At 46.4% G+C, this 19,913-nt stretch overlaps 2 protein-coding genes across 24 annotated transcripts in view; both read right to left on the bottom strand.

Annotated features, from left to right (window-relative positions):
- Positions 1–19,913, bottom strand: part of ptk2aa (protein tyrosine kinase 2aa) — a 176,462-nt gene that overhangs the window by 3,900 nt on the left and 152,649 nt on the right. For 8 of the 22 annotated variants that reach the window (XM_036971804.1, XM_036971795.1, XM_036971785.1 and 5 more), the window contains 15 exons: positions 18,177–18,200; positions 16,417–16,514; positions 16,105–16,189; positions 15,758–15,858; positions 15,444–15,559; positions 15,187–15,287; positions 14,752–14,841; positions 14,267–14,471; positions 12,052–12,163; positions 8,819–8,905; positions 7,784–7,921; positions 7,361–7,492; positions 4,618–4,680; positions 3,799–3,844; positions 3,278–3,381 (listed from right to left, as the gene is read on the bottom strand). In XM_036971804.1, the coding sequence (XP_036827699.1) occupies positions 3,278–3,381; positions 3,799–3,844; positions 4,618–4,680; positions 7,361–7,492; positions 7,784–7,921; positions 8,819–8,905; positions 12,052–12,163; positions 14,267–14,471; positions 14,752–14,841; positions 15,187–15,287; positions 15,444–15,559; positions 15,758–15,858; positions 16,105–16,189; positions 16,417–16,514; positions 18,177–18,200 (1,502 nt within the window). The remainder of the gene's footprint in view (positions 1–3,277; positions 3,382–3,798; positions 3,845–4,617; positions 4,681–7,360; positions 7,493–7,783; positions 7,922–8,818; positions 8,906–12,051; positions 12,164–14,266; positions 14,472–14,751; positions 14,842–15,186; positions 15,288–15,443; positions 15,560–15,757; positions 15,859–16,104; positions 16,190–16,416; positions 16,515–18,176; positions 18,201–19,913) is intronic. The other 14 variants (XM_036971792.1, XM_036971794.1, XM_036971793.1 and 11 more) reach the window with 3 other exon arrangements.
- On the bottom strand, positions 227–3,271 carry LOC118946534 (histidine-rich glycoprotein-like). Of its 2 annotated transcripts, XM_036971808.1 has the most exons (3): positions 2,385–3,271; positions 1,975–2,335; positions 227–1,917 (listed from the first exon to the last, which is right to left on the bottom strand). In XM_036971808.1, the coding sequence occupies exons 1-3, from the start codon at positions 2,845–2,847 to the stop codon at positions 1,674–1,676; spliced, it is 1,068 nt and encodes a 355-aa protein (XP_036827703.1). In that variant the 5' UTR covers positions 2,848–3,271; the 3' UTR covers positions 227–1,673. The 2 variants fall into 2 exon arrangements, with proteins under 2 accessions (XP_036827703.1, XP_036827702.1); XM_036971807.1 differs by having other exon boundaries at positions 227–2,335.

Genomic DNA, 19,913 nt, shown 5'->3' with positions numbered 1-19,913 from the left:
GGGCTCGGGAGAGACGAAGGTTGAAAGTCATGCGTCCTCCAATACACAAACCAACCAAGCCGCACTGCTTCTTAACACAGAGCGCATCCAACCCGGAAGCCAGCCACACCAATGTGTGGAAACACCGTGCACCTGGCAACCTTGGTTAGCGCTCACTGCGCCCGGCCCGCCACAGGAGTCGCTGGTGCGCGATGAGACAAGGATATCCCTACCGGCCAAACCCTCCCTAACCTGGACGACCCACGGACCTCCCGGTCGCCGGTTACAGAGCCTGGGCGAACCCAGAGTCTCTCACAGCTGACTCTGCAGTACAGCACCCTTAACTACTGCGCCACCCGGGAGGCCCCACAAGCCTCTGTTTTAATTGGGGTTTATTTTCAGAGCTAGAAGAAGAGCAGCTTCGCTAAGGGTCTCCTTTCAAATTGCCTGCTTGGAAAGTTACGAGAGAGAAAAAGCACTCTCTCCATTCCAACAGTATTCATTTCACTGGCTTCTCTCGAAATGGACGGTTGTTGCATAACTAGGATCCAAAATAAAAGCCCAGAAAGTGTGGTTTTACCGTGGGCCTTTTCTGGGCCGGCTTGGCAGCGTCTGTCTGGGTGGGGCTGTGTGGCAGAAAGGTCACGACCCTGGCGGTGTAGGGGTGGATGGTAGAGTCAGGGTGGGAGGATCTTTATCTAACCACCAACCCCCCCCATGAGAATGATAGCTTGCCAGGAAAAAAACTGCCTTTTATGTTTTGGGACAGTCACTGTATATTTTAGATTCCCATGGACAAGCATGGTGCTGGGTATGTACGGTGCATTTGGAAAGTATTCAGACCCCTTGACTTAATAAGGCTGTAACATAACAAAATGTGGGAAAAGTCAAGGGGTCTGAATACTTTCCGAATGCACTGTACATGTAAGTGTATGTGTGTGTTCCAAGTGCAGATAAGTGTATGTGTGTGAGTCTTGTGTAAGTGTGTGTATCCACTGGTGTCTTTCGTGTGTATTTCTATATCTGTCCATGTGTCTAAGTACCATCTCTGTCAGAGAGATGGGCTTTGGGTTGTGCTAGCCTTGCTCTGTGCTGTCTGAGACTTGGGAGGGGGAGAGACGGAGAGAGAGGGCTTCAGAGCTGCGCTGATCTAGGAGCCCCGTTCTGTTCTGCCGACTAGGAGCAACTTTACCCGCCTGGGCTCCTGGTGAACCAGGGGAAATACTGACATGTTTTCAGAGCTTTTCCACTCAGATCCCATTCTACTCTGAATCTGGCTATAGGTTCAAGTTCTCACAGCTCTTGAATAAACTGAGAGGACGTATTTTATGTAAGAACTTATAAAAGGAAGTGGTGATGGCCAGGTGAGAAAGAGAAAGCATGCTTGAAACAGCTGCAGCAACTCATAGCAGGCAAAAGCACATGCATTGTCTCAATATTGAAGTAATGGTCTCTTTCTCATACAACGTCATGGTGGTGGTTCAGACACTTCCCTGACCATGTGACCTAACCAGGAGAAACTCTAGGCCCTGCAACTCCTAGGTATGAGTCATGTAGTCTGGTCCCAGATCTATTGTGCCACCTTGCCAATTCCTAGACAGCCTCCTATGGGAGTTGGCAAGATGGCACAAACAAATCTAGCACCAGGCTAAACCAAGCTATGTTTTGTGTAACAGTGACCCTTGAGTAAGACATTAAGACAGTGTTGTCTTGTTGCTGTAACGGTGACCCTGGAATAAGACATTAAGACAGTGTTGTCTTGGTGATGTGTTGCTATGATGGTGACCCTGGAATAAGACATTAAGACAGTGTTGTGTTGGTGATGCGTTGCTATGATGGTGACCCTGGAATAAGACATTAAGACAGTGTTGTGTTGGTGATGTGTTGCTATGATGGTGACCCTGGAATAAGACATTAAGACAGTGTTGTGTTGGTGATGTGTTGCTGTAACGGTGACCCTGGAATAAGACATTAAGACAGTGTTGTCTTGGTGATGTGTTGCTATGATGGTGACCCTGGAATAAGACATTAAGACAGTGTTGTGTTGGTGATGCGTTGCTATGATGGTGACCCTGGAATAAGACATTAAGACAGTGTTGTGTTGGTGATGCGTTGCTATGATGGTAACCCTGGAATAAGACATTAAGACAGTGTTGTGTTGGTGATGTGTTGCTATGATGGTGACCCTGGAATAAGACATTAAGACAGTGTTGTGTTGGTGATGCGTTGCTATGATGGTAACCCTGGAATAAGACATTGAGACAGTGTTGTGTTGGTGATGCGTTGCTATGATGGTAACCCTGGAATAAGACATTAAGACAGTGTTGTGTTGGTGATGTGTTGCTATGATGGTGACCCTGGAATAAGACATTGAGACAGTGTTGTGTTGTTGCTGTAACGGTGACCCTGGAATAAGACATTAAGACAGTGTTGTGTTGGTGATGTGTTGCTATGATGGTGACCCTGGAATAAGACATTAAGACAGTGTTGTCTTGTTGCTGTAACGGTGACCCTGGAATAAGACATTGAGACAGTGTTGTCTTGGTGATGTGTTGCTATGATGGTGACCCTGGAATAAGACATTAAGACAGTGTTGTGTTGGTGATGCGTTGCTATGATGGTAACCCTGGAATAAGACATTAAGACAGTGTTGTGTTGGTGATGTGTTGCTATGATGGTGACCCTGGAATAAGACATTAAGACAGTGTTGTGTTGGTGATGTGTTGCTATGATGGTGACCCTGGAATAAGACATTAAGACAGTGTTGTGTTGGTGATGTGTTGCTATGATGGTGACCCTGGAATAAGACATTAAGACAGAGTTGTGTTGGTGATGTGTTGCTATGATGGTGACCCTGGAATAAGACATTGAGACAGTGTTGTCTTGTTGCTGTAACGGTGACCCTGGAATAAGACATTAAGACAGTGTTGTGTTGGTGATGTGTTGCTATGATGGTGAGCCTGGAGTAAGACATTAAGACAGTGTTGTGTTGGTGATGTGTTGCTATGATGGTGACCCTGGAATAAGACATTAAGACAGTGTTGTGTTGGTGATGTGTTGCTATGATGGTGACCCTGGAGTAAGACATTAAGACAGTGTTGTGTTGGTGATGTGTTGCTATGATGGTGACCCTGGAATAAGACATTAAGACAGTGTTGTGTTGGTGATGTGTTGCTATGATGGTGACCCTGGAATAAGACATTAAGACAGTGTTGTGTTGGTGATGTGTTGCTATGATGGTGACCCTGGAGTAAGACATTAAGACAGTGTTGTCTTGGTGGTGTGAGTGTTGCTGTACCTTGACCCCCTCGTTGTAGCTGTCTACAGGGTTGAGGCTGGCCAGACTGCCCAGGTGGCTGGGGGCTCCAGGACGAGGAGGCTTCTTAGGAGGGGCCACATGCTCTGAGAGGAAAGAGAGAGGGAAGATAGTTAATATCTTTGTATGTATGTGAGTGAGTGAGTATATGTGTGAGAGGGAGAGTATATGTGTGAGAGGGAGAGTGAGAGAGTATATGTGTGAGAGAGTATATGTGAGAGAGAGTGAGAGAGTATATGTGTGAGAGGGAGAGAGAGAGTATATGTGTGAGAGGGAGAGTATATGTGTGAGAGGGAGAGTGAGAGAGTATATGTGTGAGAGAGTATATGTGAGAGAGAGTGAGAGAGTATATGTGTGAGAGGGAGAGAGAGTATATGTGTGAGAGGGAGAGGGAGAGTATATGTGTGAGAGAGAAAGAGTGTGAGACAGAGGAGTGTCACTTTTAGTACACATGTTGACATTCCAGCCTGTGGAGTGACAGATTGTGCTGATGATCGTCCTACCTGGTTTCCCCAGTCCCACAGGTTGGTATATGTGTTGGTTTCCCGTCTGAGGGGAAATAGAAACACAAACAAGTGATTAGAAAGGCACATTGGCACTTTTCTGGCTGGCTGAACGTGCTTTTCCAACAGCACTCAGGATTAGGGCTTCCCATGGCCCAGTCTGTGTGTTATTGTGGGTACTCTGTGGGTAGCAGCATTACATATCTCAGACCTTCCGAGGCACACAGCCAAGTACAGCCATGTTTCACCCAGCTACATTTCTCCAGCTCCTCCCCGAAACCCTCTTCTTCTCTCGCTCTATTTGAAAAAACTCTGGTGTTTTCTTCTCCTCCTCGCATTCCAATGCTTCCTCTTCTTAGAGAAGAGTCCCAGTCAGCCCAGTAGACTTCTGTAATTACTGTGTAAATGGGTCTGGTTGGTTTGTGGGGGCTCTACAGCTGACGCCTGTTTTTAAAGATTATCCAGCAGCAGAGCGAGAGTGTGGATGGCATGAGAAACGCCTGGCTGTAGCAACAGTTTAGTTCCCAACCTCCCTAGTCCCAATACACTTCAGCCTAGGGGGACTGGGATGGTTCAGATAATCACTGTGTCCCACAAGCCACGACATACAGTGCACTACTAAGGTCTACGCTATAAAACTCAGATAAAATCTATTTCCTATTATAATTCAAATGGAGAAATGTAATAAATACATTGGTTTATTGAAAAACAATATTTCCTGTGTGTTTGTGTGTGCGACAGTGTGTGTGACAGGGTGCGTCCTGGTCCATCCCTCTAGGGGTATGAACTCAAGCAAGAGGTGGGCCAAGGGAAACTCACCGGCCCCTGGAGACTGCAGTCCTCCCGGTCAATGCTGCCCCGCGAGTTCCTGGATTCTGGCTTCTGACGAGAACACAGAACAGAGGGTCAGAGAACTAGCTAGCTACAGCAGACCACCTTTTAGAACCACAACCTCAAAGATTTAAACAACTAGATTTATCAGTGAAACCATCGTTACAGTAGTCTTGAAATAGAATACTAGAGTTTCTGTTTCTTACAAAATAACAAGATGCAATTACTGCTGAATTCTCTTTCATGTTTTGTTCCATGAGAGAATAGAACTCACAATTCCGTAAGAAACTGATCTGCTGTTATCTTGCTGTGCTTACACTCATTATTCTTTGACTACCTCAAAGATCAGTGCCTGCTACCAACGAACAAAACCAAATCAACCAATCATCCATCCAGTTACAAGCTAAACAAGATTTATGCCACCCTGACAGACCACACAGATACCCAGAAACACAAACACTGTAGTCCAGTGACAAAACTATTTGCATAGAAGAAATCCTCAGCGTTTCAGCAGCATCTTGTCTAAACAACCTTCTAGGTAGCCAAGTACCAGTAGTAAAAAGTATCTACACAGAAAGCCACCTAGATGACCACCACCCCTTCCCAGCCATGATCTGTACCGGTTTTCCAAAGCAGTACTTGAAAAGGTGCATCCTCTGAGCGCGGTGCCTGTGGAAGTGTGGCTGTGCGGAGAGCGGTGGTCCCATCGGCAGAGTGAGACAAGAAACAACCAGAGTTTTCTGTTGTTGCTGCTGGGGGAGGAAGGCTTAAACGTGCCTGACAGATTCATGCAGAGACTGATCCCACAGCAGACTCTTCTTGCTCTGTGGCTCACACTGACTCCTCTCTCTCTCCCTCCCCCTCTCTCCCATCTCCCTCTGTCTCTCTCCCTCCCTCCCTCCCTCCCTCCCTCCCTCCCTCCCTCCCTCCCTCCCTCCCTCTCTCTCTCTCCCCTCCCTCCCTCCCTCTCTCCTCCTTCTCTCCTTCCTCCCTCTCTTCCCCCTCTTCATACATACAGATAGACAGTGTAGCCTTTAAACTTTCACAAAGGAAATACTAAGGAAGACTCTCAGTACCGTTCGTTTGCCAGATCTGCCAAAAGGATCTTTATGACTGAGAAACAGCATGAACCCACCACTGTCTGAGCTTTCCACCCATCTTCCACAATATCTGGCTGGCCAGGGCTGTGGAGAAACAGATGCAGACCGCCAGATTTTCCACAGGAAAGCCTTCTGAGAGGGATCATCAAAGGGTGTGGAGGGACTGTCTCTCATCACTGTGGCTGGCTGCTCAAATACCATTACCGTTACCCTTTAAAACTATTTCAAGTCCTCTGCAATTGTCTTGTTAGATGTGACAACAACACAAACATTTCCAAGGCCCACAAATTTGATCCTTTATCAACATATGTTTTCTACGACTGGCTTTTTAAAAATGTATTTCTCAAACAATGTAGACATGGATCATATGATTGAAGAGTAAAAATATATTAAATATGAAGTAAGCAGCAGGTAGGTCAGCAATGCTGTCATCGTTAACCAGCACATAGTTCCTCTAGTCAGTCTAGCTTTACACACACACAGAGAGAGAGAGAGAGACAGAGACAGAGAGAGGGAGAGAGAGAGAGAGAGGGAGAGGGAGAGAGAGAGAGAGGAAGAGATACAGAGACAGGGAGAGAGAGAGAGAGAGAGGGAGAGGGATAGAGAGAGGGGAGAGAGAGAGAAAGAGAGAGGGAGAGAGAGACAGGGACAGAGAAAGAGAGAGAGAGGGAGAGGAAGAGAGACAGAGACAGAGAGAGGGAGAGAGAGGGGAGAGGGAGAGAGTGTTCTAGAATGCTGCTGGCTGATCCATGCATTTCCCTCAGGAGGTGAGTCTGTGGTCACAGGTATGTCTTCCTGCCTTATTTCACTGAATGAAAACAACAATGATCTGAATCTCCTCAGGTCGTGGAAACGTAAATTAACTGATGAGGGGGATGAAGGGCTGAAGGTTGAAATGGTTAACACCAGCCAGTGTGACACTGTAATCAAATCCAGATGTTTACTCTACTAAACAGTCAAATCAAATCAAACTTTATTTGTCATATGCGCCGAATACAACAAGTGTAGACTTTACAGTGAAATGCTTACTTACAAGCCCTTAACCAACAGTGCAGTTCAAGAAGAGGAAGTCAGTGGCAGACTGAATACAGATATGATGCTTTTGGGGCAGACTGACTGGATAACAGTTTAATGAATTGATAACTAGAGCAATGACCTTACAGTCATTTAGTCTTGACATTATATCTTAGGTAGAGAGAGCATGTATCCTGGTCACAAGGATCAAGTGATGGAAAATGGTGGTAGAATGATGTAGAGAGCATATGCTTGCTATTTAGTAGTTAGTGAGGTTTAGAGGATGAATGGTGCTGTTTCTAATGTAAAAACTCTACCAAACAAACAAAGGTGTGGTTGACAGTATATTCGCTGGTTCCTTAACATGATAGTGACAGACAGAAGATGGTTGGTTGAAGAAGGGTATGTTACCATGAAGCTACCTTCCAGCTCCAACCAGTGTCTGTCTCTCTCTCTCTCCTTCCTTCCTTCCTTCCTTCCTTCCTTCCTTCCTTCCTTCCTTCCTTCCTTCCTTCCTTCCTTTGCTCTCTCCCTCCTCCTCCCTCTCTCTCGCTCTTGCTCTCTCTCTCTCCCTTCTCTCTCTCAGTGAGAGTAGTGGGTGAATAATGGTCTGTTACCAGGAAGCACTCCTCCTGCTCCAACCAGCGCTGGTCCTCCTCCATCTGCTGCTGCTGCATCATCAGCCTCTCCTCCATCAGGTGGGGGGGCAGCACCTGGCCCAAACCACGCAAGTCCAACACACCTCCATCCTGAGAGAGAGGAGGGAGGGAGGGAGAGAGGGAGGGGGAGAGAGGGAGGGAGGGAGGGAGAGAGAGAGAGGAGGGAGAGAGAGGAGGGAGAGAGAGAGAGAGAGAGAGAGAGAGAGAGAAAGAGAAGGACAGAGAGGATATTGCATTAGTATTTAGCCTCGTCTGTGATTGCTACAGATGTACCAACCTCAGACAATTGCTAATGAAATTCAGAGATTACATTATACAACTGGCAGAAGCACATAGTAAAAAGAGTCTACATGTATATTTATGTGGAGCTCTCTCTCTCACCTCCATGTTGGGGGACCACATGGGGACATCCCCTGGCCGGTGGTGGTTCCAGGTCTCATGGGGGTCCAGGACACCGGCCTGGGGAGGATACCCGCCACTGGGCATAGCGGGCATGCCGTGGGGGCCAGGGTACCCAACCTGGATATGGTAGGACAGACAACAGGTGAAAAGCCCATTTTGTTTGGAGAGAGGAGTGTGATGATACCAAAGCCTTGTCTGTGAGGCAAGGCTGTTCTTCATATAGCATTGTGCCCCAGTTAGCCTTTCAGGGTACAGGGAAACACTTCGCTGGCAGTATAATGCAATAAATCATTATTGACCCCCAGACATAAAGACCGCTGGGACTAAAAGAATGAGCCTGAATGTGACATGTCACCATTAGCACTGGCTGATAAACATCTTAATAATAACTGACCTGATCATAAAGATAAATATATCAACTGGTACTCAAAACGCCTTTTAAGGCAATACAGAGTGGAGAGAATGAGTTGACCTTGAAGCCATAACAACAGAATTTGAGAGAGTTGATTTTTCAGCAGATGGAATCTGCCTTAAGTCAACAATGCCAGCAGTTTGAAAAAGCGCTACAGGAAATGCCTGCTGTCAGCTATGTTTTATGGGCAGCTGAAGTGCTGCAAAATAACTTAGTTTGGGAAGATATTATTGCATTCAGAAAGGGGGAAGCCGGGCACATCTCCATCAATTCACTTTTGGCTTCAAGCACCCTTTCACCTAAAAGCATAGAGTTGAGCACTTTCTCTGTCTTTACACATCAATCCACTGGCAAGTAAGAAACAAACCACATTTACTAAACCAGTATTGCCAGTACCTGATTATCAATACAAATGGGATGGTTCAGAGACCTAATGATAATGGTATTACCATAGAAATACAATGAATAGAACAGACTTGGAAACTAGGCGTCCCCATTCTAATTCTATGGGCAATACACAGTAACTGTGGTAAAAGTGTTAGTATAGTACAGTAGTATGGTATAGTAGTACAGTAGTCTAGAGCAGTAGTACAATACAGTACCTGGTAATGGTTGAGCTGCCCAGCGTGCTGAGGGCTGGGGTAGAATCCTTCACTAGACCGAGGGCTGGGGTAACCAGGTCTGCTAGGCTGCACAGGGAGGGGGACAGAGATCACACAGAACACATTGGACATTGAGACCTCCTGCAGTGTGTGATCCCCATCTATCAGACATGGAGCACTAGTTCTTCAAATGAGAGTAATTTAGTCTATATGTGCCTAAAGATATCAATGGTAAACATCTCAGAAATGTCAAATTATACCCCTAATGGCAGGGGTAGGGTTAGAGAGGTCTCTTACTTTAGGGGAGGTAGGGTTAGAGAGGTCTCTTACTTTAGGGGAGGTAAGGGTTGGAGAGGTCTCTTACTTTAGGGGAGGTAAGGGTTGGAGAGGTCTCTTACTTTAGGGGGGGTTAGGGTTAGAGAGGTCTCTTACTTTAGGGGAGATAGGGTTAGAGAGGTCTCTTACTTTAGGGGAGGTAGGGTTAGAGAGGTCTCTTACTTTAGGGGAGGTAGGGTTAGAGAGGTCTCTTACTTTAGGGGAGGTAGTGTTAGAGAGGTCTCTTACTTTAGGGGAGGTAAGGGTTGGAGAGGTCTCTTACTTTAGGGGGGGTAGGGTTAGAGAGGTCTCTTACTTTAGGGGAGGTAGGGTTAGAGAGGTCTCTTACTTTAGGGGAGGTAAGGGTTGGAGAGGTCTCTTACTTTAGGGGAGGTAAGGGTTGGAGAGGTCTCTTACTTTAGGGGGGGTTAGGGTTAGAGAGGTCTCTTACTTTAGGGGAGATAGGGTTAGAAAGGTCTCTTACTTTAGGGGAGGTAGGGTTAGAGAGGTCTCTTACTTTAGGGGAGGTAGTGTTAGAGAGGTCTCTTACTTTAGGGGGGGTTAGGGTTAGAGAGGTCTCTTACTTTAGAGGAGGTAGGGTTAGAGAGGTCTCTTACTTTAGGGGAGGTAAGGGTTAGAGAAATCTCTTACTTTAAGGGGGGTAAGGTTTAGAGAGGATTCTCTTACTTTAGGGGAGGTAGGGTTAGAGAGATCTCTTACTTTAGGGGAGGTAAGGGTTAGAGAGGTCTCTTACTTTAGGGGAGGTAAGGGTTAGAGAGGTCTCTTACTTTAGGGGAGGCAGGGTTAGAGAGGTCTCTTACTTTAGGGGAGGTAAGGGTTAGAGAGGTCTCTTACTTTAGGGGAGGCAGGGATAGAGAGGTTTCTTACTTTAGGGGAGGTTAGGGTTAGAGAGATCTCTTACTTTGGGGGGGGGGGGGGGTAGGGTTAAAGAGGTCTCTTACTTTAGGGGAGGTAAGGGTTGGAGAGGTCTCTTACTTTAGGGGGGGTTAGGGTTAGAGAGGTCTCTTACTTTAGGGGAGGTAGGGTTAGAGAGGTCTCTTACTTTAGGGGAGGTAGGGTTAGAGAGGTCTCTTACTTTAGGGGGGGTTAGGGTTAGAGAGGTCTCTTACTTTAGGGGATGTAGGGTTAGAGAGGTCTCTTACTTTAGGGGAGGTAAGGGTTGGAGTGGTCTCTTACTTTAGGGGGGGTTAGGGTTAGAGTGGTCTCTTACTTTAGGGGAGGTAGGGTTAGAGAGGTCTCTTGCTTTACGGGAGGTAGGGTTAGAGAGGTCTCTTACTTTAGGGGGGGTTAGGGTTAGAGAGGTCTCTTACTTTAGGGGAGGTAGGGTTAGAGAGGTCTCTTACTTTAGGGGAGGTAAGGGTTAGATAGGTCTCTTACTTTAGGGGAGGTAGAGTTAGAGAGGTCTCTTACTTTAGGGGAGGTAGGGTTAGTGAGGTCTCTTACTTTAGGGGAGGTAAGGGTTGGAGAGGTCTCTTACTTTAGGGGGGGTTAGGGTTAGAGAGGTCTCTTACTTTAGAGGAGGTAGGGTTAGAGAGGTCTCTTACTTTAGGGGAGGTAAGGGTTAGAGAGATCTCTTACTTTAAGGGGGGTAAGGGTTAGAGAGGTATCTTACTTTAGGGGAGGCAGGGTTAGAGAGGTTTCTTACTTTAGGGGAGGTAAGGGTTAGAGAGGTCTCTTACATTAGGGGAGGTAGGGTTAGAGAGGTCTCTTACTTTAGGGGAGGTAAGGGTTGGAGAGGTCTCTTACTTTTAGGGGGGGGGTTAGGGCTAGAGAGGTCTCTTACTTTAGGGGAGGCAGGGTTAGAGAGGTCTCTTACTTTAGGGGGGGTTAGGGTTAGAGAGGTCTCTTACTTTAGTGGGGGTAGGGTTAGAGAGGTCTCTTACTTTGGGTGGGGGGGGGGGGGTTAGGGTTAGAGAGGTCTCTTACTTTAGTGGGGGTAGGATTAGAGAGGTCTCTTACTTTAGGGGGGGTAGGGTTAGAGAGGTCTCTTACTTTAGGGTAGGTAAGGGTTAGAGAGGGTTCTTACTTTAGGGTAGATAAGGGTTAGAGAGGTCTCTTACTTTAGGGGGGGTTAGGGTTAGGGAGGTCTCTTACTTTAGGGGGGGGGGTAGGGTTAGAGAGGTCTCTTACTTTAGGGGGGGGGCAGGTTAGGGAGGGTTCTTACTTTAGGGGGGGGGGGGGTTAGGGTTAGAGAGGTCTCTTACTTTAGGGGAGGTTATGGTTAGAGAGGTCTCTAACTTTAGCGGAGGTGGGTTAGGGAGGGTTCTTACTTTAGGGGAGGTTAGGGTTAGAGAGGTCTCTTACTTTGGGGGGGGGGGGGGGGGTTGGGTTAGGGACGGTTCTTACTTTAGTGGGAGTCAGGGTTATGGAGGTCTCTTACTTTAGGGGGGTGTTAGGATTAGAGAGGGTTCTTACTTTAGTGGAGGTTAGTGTTAGGGAGATCTCTTACTTTAGGGGGATTAGGGTTGGGGAGGGTTCTTACTTTAGTGGAGGTTAGTGTTAGGGAGGTCTCTTACTTTAGGGGGGGTTAGGGTTGGGGGGGTGTCTTACTTTAGGGGAGGTTAGGGATAGGGAGATCTCTTACTTTAGGGGGGATTAGGGTTGGGGAGGGGAGGGTTCTTACTTTAGGGGAGGTTAGGGTTAGGGAAGGTTCTTACTTTAGGGGGGGTAGGGTTGTGGAGTGTTCTTACTTTAGGGGAGGTTAGTGTTAGGGAGGTCTCCTACTTAAGGGGGATTAGGGTTAGGGAAGGTTCTTACTTTAGGGGGGGTTAGGGTTAGAGAGGTCTCTTACTTTGGGGGGAGTCAGGGTTATGGAGGTCTCTTACTTTAGGGGGGTGTTAGGATTAGAGAGGGTTCTTACTTTAGTGGAGGTTAGTAGGGTTGTGGAGTGTTCTTACTTTAGGGGGGGCCTCGTCGGAGCCCCCTGAGTCCCAGGACACAGTGACCTGACGTCTCATCTCCATCCTTAGTCTCTCCTCCTGCTGAGCCTTCTCCTCCTCTAGGATAGTACTGCAGGGAACACACACACACACACACACACACACAACAGCTTAGCACACCTAACATAAATTCATAAAAAAGACTGAACATTTTAACAAAATCATCTCATTTACTGTTGCCTGAAACGCAATCATGTTCCTATCACAGACGAGCTGTAATGCAGATGTGATTTATTTAGTTTGTTAGGCAAACCCAAATCCACCCATAAATCTATTAATGACATCATCCGATCATCCATCATTCGACCCTACATCCAATTTACCTTACAGGAAAACGCTCATTCCCCAGAGTTTATGCTTCCGAGAGCCCATCTTATCACACCAGAACAGATGAACCACCAGCTCCCTGGTCACATCCCCAGCCTGCAGTGGAGGTGTGTGAGAGTCTAGCAGCAGCCTGGTAAGTCCTGCACTGTTTTACTAAACTCACTTTATCAGAGACAGCTAGCTCCAGCTCACCCCATCCACCTCCCTTAGCTTCCCCCTCCTTCCTCCCTCTGCCCTGGGCAGCCTGTTGTGGTTGGCACTCAGCCAGACAGCTTATCAGCCAGCCAGCCAGCCTTCACTGGATTGGATTGACTGGGAAGAATGATGCTGCGGAACTAAATATCAGGGTCGTAATTCATTAGGGAACAACGTAGCAAAACGTTTCGCAACGTAACTAAAACAGTGTTTCTTATTGGACCAGTTCAGGTAGTCTGTCCCTGTTTCACTCAGTTGTCTTCCGTTTGGTAAATAATGAATGCGACCCAGGGTTTGGCTAGAGGAGAGGAGATTGTAAGGAAGCGCTGTCCTTAAGACACACTATGAATGCCTTCACAGTGGTAGTAAAAGTTGGTGTACCTTACTCTTTGGACCTTAATTGGTCAAAGACAGCAACAGACAAAGTGGATATCCCAGGAGCCTTGACGGGTGCTCACTGGAATCTCTGCTGCCCTGTGTTTCCTTTCTCTCCCGGTGCATTCTGGATCTAAGGTTGTGTTACTATGGGTTAGACGAGAGATAATGGGCTGTTCACACTCTGTACCCAAGAGCTCAAAATGGAACACGAAGAGTCTCGCTCCTGATGGCACACACAGACGCACGTACACAGGAAACCAGCACGCACACCCACACGTGTCAGACATATCTTCGTACAGTTAAATGAATCCAGTGACAGGGTAACTATCACCCAAACACAGCAAAGACTTTGGATACAGGTAGCCTAGCGGTTTAAGAGCGTTGGGCCAGTAACTGAAAGGCTTCTGGTATCGAATCCCCGAGCCAGCAAGGTGGAAAAATCTGCCGTTCTGCCTTTGAGCAAAGGCACTTTAACCCCAACAACTGCTCACCGGGCGCTGTGGATTAAGACAGCCCCTTGCACCTCTCTGATCCAGAGAGGTTGGGTTAAATGTGGAAGACACATTTCAGTTGAATGCATTCTGTTGTGCTACTGACTAGGTATCTCCTATCTCTACAGACAACCAACCACATACCTACTATACACAGTACTCTCCCAAAACATACCCACTGCTCAACATAGGGCTATGGGGACTGTGGGGACTATGGGTCCAATGGGAACTATTATCTAGTAGGGACACGAGTCACAGTTCAGTTCAGGAGAGTGGCTCACATCCATAGGGCTTTATTGACGGACACACAGACAGACACATTTTTATATACTAAGGCAAATGGTTTAAAGTAGTGTGCTATATAGGGAATAGGGTGCCATCCGGGACGCAGCCGAGGACTACCCACAGTCATTTACCCACACACACCCTCGTCTGTGGCCTTGCTTCAGTTAAACTAAAATAAATACTACATACATCCCACTTTATCCAGCTGCCATGGATTTGACTGACATGATAGACCATTGAAGTGCATTGAGTGCTGATAATTGCTAGTCTCTATTGGGAATATGGCATCAACCTGTTGCCTCTTATGTGGCTACAACTTAAGTAGCGGAGACCGCACTGTTTCCAAACTTTACTGAAGTGTCCTATACTTTAATACATGAAACAGTGACCTCTTGAGTAGCAATGTTGAATATCATTGTTCCAGAGTTATAAAGGAGGGAAAACGTGTGTAAAAGAACACTGGCATGACCTGAACTTCTCCCCTCAGGGGTACTGACCTGAGCTGGGTTTTGAGCTCTGTGAAGCGGGGTCTCTTGCTGGGGTCGTAGGCCCAGCACTTGGTCATCAGGCTGTACAGGGTGGGGGGACAGTTGTGGGGCATGGCCAGACGCTCTCCGTTCTCTATCCGCCCGATGACATCATTGTTCTTTACCCCCTGGAAGGGCTTGATACCGTACATGAGGATCTCCCACATACACACACCTGGAGGGGAGGTGCTCTAGATATAACACCAGAGACAGACAAAAACACGCATGGAAGCACACACACGCAGACGCGCGTACACACACACAGACGAGCGTACACACACACAGACGCGCGTACACACACACAGACGTGCGTACACACACACAGACGCGCGTACACACACAGACGCGCGTACACACACACATGTACACACACACACGTACACACACACACGTGCGCATGCGTACACACGCGTATTGATCGCTAGATAAGCATTATTTGTAGCTGCTAAACTCACCAAACATCCACACGTCGCTGGCTGAGGTAAAGCGTCTGAAGTTGATGGACTCTGGAGCCATCCATTTGATTGGCAGTTTCCCTTTGGAAGCTGAAAACCCAGTTAGCAATCGACTGTCAACATTTTAGTAGGGTGAAGTTTCCCCGAGGTGCTGATCAGTTTTGTATTTCCCACACTAATGGTTAAAGTTAGGATTGGTGGAAGGGAAGCTAATCCTAGATTTATACTAAGGGGGGAAACTTTTCCCTGGAGTTCAACATTTTGATAGCCTGCAATAGCTTTCACAACCAGCAGATGGTGGTAAAACATCAGCCTGGAAGCCCGTATGTTTGTACCATAGACATGACATCATTGTATCTGTCCCATTATGGCGCTGCCCATGCTAAAACAGGCTTTTGGGCACTAGCGTCCTCTACCTCTCTCTGTGGTTTGTACCTTTGTAGTAGGAGGAGTCTTCCATGTAGCGTGAGAGCCCAAAGTCTCCCAGCATCACACAGTCTGTGGAAGACACTAGCACATTCCTGGCAGCAATGTCCCTGAGGAGATACACACATACACCATGAGTAGGAATCCTGGAAAACATGGGGATTTTGACAGCGTGGCACCAAAAAATATATTAGAAAGTGTCAAAAACATAATATTATATTGACTCTGTAAAGCTAAATAGCTGTTAAAGTGGGTGGTGGTCTTACCTATGGACAAAGCGTTTGCTCTCCAGGTAGGCCAAAGCTGTGCTGAGCTGATGGGAGAACAGGATCAACGTTGATAGGTCCAGGTTGTACTTCCTTACTTGTAAAAATGACCTCAACTGGAAGAGATTAAAACATCGATAAGATACAAGATATCCTCTTTGTTTTGACAGAGATAGAGGGATGACAGCAGGAATGATAGAGAAACTTTGGCCCTGTTCCCAAATGTGTTCTGTGTTAATTTATTACAAGAATGACAAGAAGTCCAACAACAACTACTGTAAGTACTGATCCAAATATACTCTTGGTCACCTCACCTCTCCCATCGTGCACAGCTCCATGATGATCCACACTGGGTTTTCTGTGATCACACCAATCAGCTTCACTATGTGGGGGTGGTCGAACTGACGCATGGTCACTGAGGAACACATACATCACAAAAGGGTGTGAGGATTTCACAGAACAGTTTAGATCAAGTGGAAAGAGAAAACGCTCCCTGGGATAGGTCTAACACACTCCCTCAACAGTCTGTGAACCCAGCGAGCAAAGAAACCTGAGAGTACAATCAGGCAGCATGTGTGTGTGTGTACATGGCAATCAGCAGCAGCTGCAGTCTTCATCAGGCCCATGACAGCGACACAGCACTACATCTCAGCATACTCACGTGCTTCCTGAAGGAACTTCTCGCGCACGCTGTCCGATGTGCAGTTCTTGCATGTTTTAATGGCCACGTTTAGAGTGGGATTCTCCTGGAAGAGAAATTAGAGAAAATATTGGATTTGTTTGTGTGCATTACTGGTAGTGGATAATATCATGACAATTCAGATCATAAATAATAGACCAGATGTGTTTAGCTAGACAGTAACAGGGGTGGAATTGAAAGGAACACGTGAGGACTGAGGGTGAGAGGGGAGCTGCTAAGGCTGCATTTAGCCAGACAGTTGCAGTGCTATTTCTTTGTTACAGTACTATTTACCGGGCTGTTGTAGACTCCCTGGTGGACGTCTCCAAACTGTCCCTCACCGATGCAGCGTCCCAGCTCTATCCTGTCTCTCTGGATCTCATAGTCCCTGGCTGGGGAGGGAGAGATAACTCCTGTTAGTTACACTGACTCTCATAGTCCCTGGCTGGGGAGGGAGAGATAACTCCTGTTAGTTACACTGACTCCCATAGTCCCTGGCTGGGGAGGGAGAGATAACTCCTGTTAGTTACACTGACTCTCATAGTCCCTGGCTGGGGAGGGAGAGATAACTCCTGTTAGTTACACTGACTCTCATAGTCCCTGGCTGGGGAGGGAGAGATAACTCCTGTTAGTTACACTGACTCTCATAGTCCCTGGCTGGGGAGGGAGAGATAACTCCTGTTAGTTAAACTGACTCTCATAGTCCCTGGCTGGGGAGGGAGAGATAACTCCTGTTAGTTACATTGACTCTCATAGTCCCTGGCTGGGGAGCGAGAGATAACTCCTGTTAGTTACACTGACTCTCATAGTCCCTGGCTGGGGAGGGAGAGATAACTCCTGTTAGTTACACTGACTCTCATAGTCCCTGGCTGGGGAGGGAGAGATAACTCCTGTTAGTTACACTGACTCCCATAGTCCCTGGCTGGGGAGGGAGAGATAACTCCTGTTAGTTACACTGACTCCCATAGTCCCTGGCTGGGGAGGGAGAGATAACTCCTGTTAGTTACACTGACTCTCATAGTCCCTGGCTGGGGAGGGAGAGATAACTCCTGTTAGTTACACTGACTCTCATAGTCCCTGGCTGGGGAGGGAGAGATAACTCCTGTTAGTTACACTGACTCCCATAGTCCCTGGCTGGGGAGGGAGAGATAACTCCTGTTAGTTACACTGACTCTCATAGTCCCTGGCTGGGGAGGGAGAGATAACTCCTGTTAGTTACACTGACTTTTACAGGGTGAATGACTCACCACTATGCTGATCTATGTGTGTGTGTTGATGAGGCCTTTTTTGGTTGTTAATAATAACAGCAAGATGCCTTGGCTGTGTTTTCACTGCAGTAGATGGTAATACTGTATGAAATACTGTATTTATCTGTATTAGGCAATTCACACCCACCACCAGGCAAGGACATGCACACTACAACAGAAAATGATCAGGCTGTGGTGATGTCAACAGACATAGTACTTGATATATTTGGTTCCTCCCTGTGGATTTCAAATTACAACAGGCTACCACTTTGGTTTGATTGACTGTATCTATTTGAGTCCTTTACCAGGCGCTCTTATCCAATTAAGATGATCGCACAATCTCTTCAGACAGACACCTAACAAACAAACTAAATTATAAACGGAATTTCACATCAAAACGTTCAAGCAATGGTGAAATGAAAGAAAAACCAAGGAAGAAACACATCAACATGAAAAATAAATAAATAAGCCAATTGAACAATCACTATTGAAGACGCATTGAACTCTGGTACTGAATGGATGAGATTGCTTCATCTCACAGCTAGCGAGATATTTTACTTGGTTTCAGCAAACAGTATTAAAGTGATAGTTCCGATCCATTTGGGATGGAGGCCTATGGCTGAATCTGATAAGTCTGTCAAACTTTCATTTTAGAGGGAAATGATTTGATTTTAAGATGGCCAGTAGGTTACTAAACCTATGAAATATCTCCAGTAGATGAGTTGAATGGGCCGTTCTAGTACAGTACACAAGCACAATTACAGACAGAAAACAAAGAGACAAACAGAAAGAGAGAGGCAGCGTTACCTTCATCTACTCCATAGCTCACTGCTGGGTGGTTAGGATAAAGAGAATTGGCTTTTAGAAACCATTTGCAACAGAACACGACAAACACACGTTAGAAAGTAAGACCGAGGGGAATAGAGGTTTATGTGGTTTTAAAAGAACCAACTTGTGAGTGCACAGAGCTGGGTGTCAATGGGGAAAAACAGGTTATCCTGTAGAACAAGAATATGTGCTAGAAAGCCACACGTGTCACATCAGAACTTGATCATCTAGAAATGGATAAACGTGTTATCTTAGGCTGCCTCTCAGATGGCACCCTATTCTAATCCCTATGGGCCCTGGTCAGAAGTAGCGCACTAAACTGGGAATAGGGTGCCATTTGGGACTCACAGCTATTTATTGGGTATTAGCCCAGTGGGACTCAGTGGGACTCAAATCCCCATGTGGTATGAAGAAATCTACAGATGCTGGATGGACCACTTGTTTGAATGGAGAGAGCTCTGGTCTCGAGTGTTAGCATGCGATGGGACTCCTCCGTCTCCATATACAGAGCTCCTTGTTACAGAATAACTTTTTGTTTCACAACCAGACTGTCTTGTTAGTCAGCTGGCCCAGACCACTCCACAACCTGGTGAATTAGCTGCACTCTATTTCTCTGTCCCAAATGACACCCTATTCCCAATATAGTGCACTACATTTGACCAGGGCCCATAGGGCTCTGGTCAAAAGTAGTGCACTATGTAGGGAATAGGGTGCCATTTGTGACACAACCTACACCACTGCAGGGGCTATTGTGTTCCAGACTCATATGATCCCACGAGACCTGGCATCATGGCCACCAAAGAAAGACCTGGGGTTACTGGAGACATATAATTACAATAACTAGAACAGAAATTAAAATTAAAGTCAAGGATGGCGGCTATGGGTGTACCATGGTCAAAGGTGCTTTGTCCATTCTAGTGATTATAACTCTATGACTAACTCATTCTTTCACTCCAGTACACTCAAAGGGCACTTGTCTCTTTCAGTCCTGATGACTACTCACTGACATGACTATTCCATATAATGAACATTTGTGACAAGTAAAAGGATTTCACTGACGATGTACTACTAAGCATTCCATAGATATTTTCATGGACTATCAGTGAATCATAATGGAACAGAATGCGTGTCTGATTTGGACAGCATCATGACAGCAGGAATATAAATGAATGGAAGTGCTGGGAAATGAAAGATCATCAATAAGAATACGTGACTATCCAGTTACAGTACGTGTATAGACTTACACCGTCACCATGACAACCAAACATTCAGTGTACCAGACAATCTAGTACCGTTTCGATAAAGGACACACACAGGCAGCGTGTGTGGGGTATTTGGGAAGTAGAAACTAACATCTCCACTAGCCACATTAACAAACACACAGAGCCTGAGAAAACAGATCACCATACAGCACCCGGGCCACAGTCAAAGGAATTTAGATAAGAGAAGGACGAAGAGAAAGAATATGAGAGTGAGACAAAGAGAGAGAGAAATCAAAAGAGAGACCAAGAGAGAAAGAACAAGAGAGATAAAGAAAGAGAGCTAGAAAGAGAGACAGAGAACGAGAGAAACAAAGAGAAAGAACGAGAGCGATAGAGACAAAAGAGAAAAAGAAAGAGAGAGAGACAGATAGAAAGAGAGACAAGGAGAGAAAGAACAAGAGAGAGAGACAGAAAGAGAGACAAGGAGAGAAAGAATGAGAGAGGGAGATAGAGA

Source organism: Oncorhynchus mykiss, chromosome 32 (genome assembly GCF_013265735.2).
Source record: "Oncorhynchus mykiss isolate Arlee chromosome 32, USDA_OmykA_1.1, whole genome shotgun sequence".
Taxonomy (NCBI): domain Eukaryota; kingdom Metazoa; phylum Chordata; class Actinopteri; order Salmoniformes; family Salmonidae; genus Oncorhynchus; species Oncorhynchus mykiss.
This window is presented reverse-complemented; position numbering and strand designations above follow the sequence as displayed.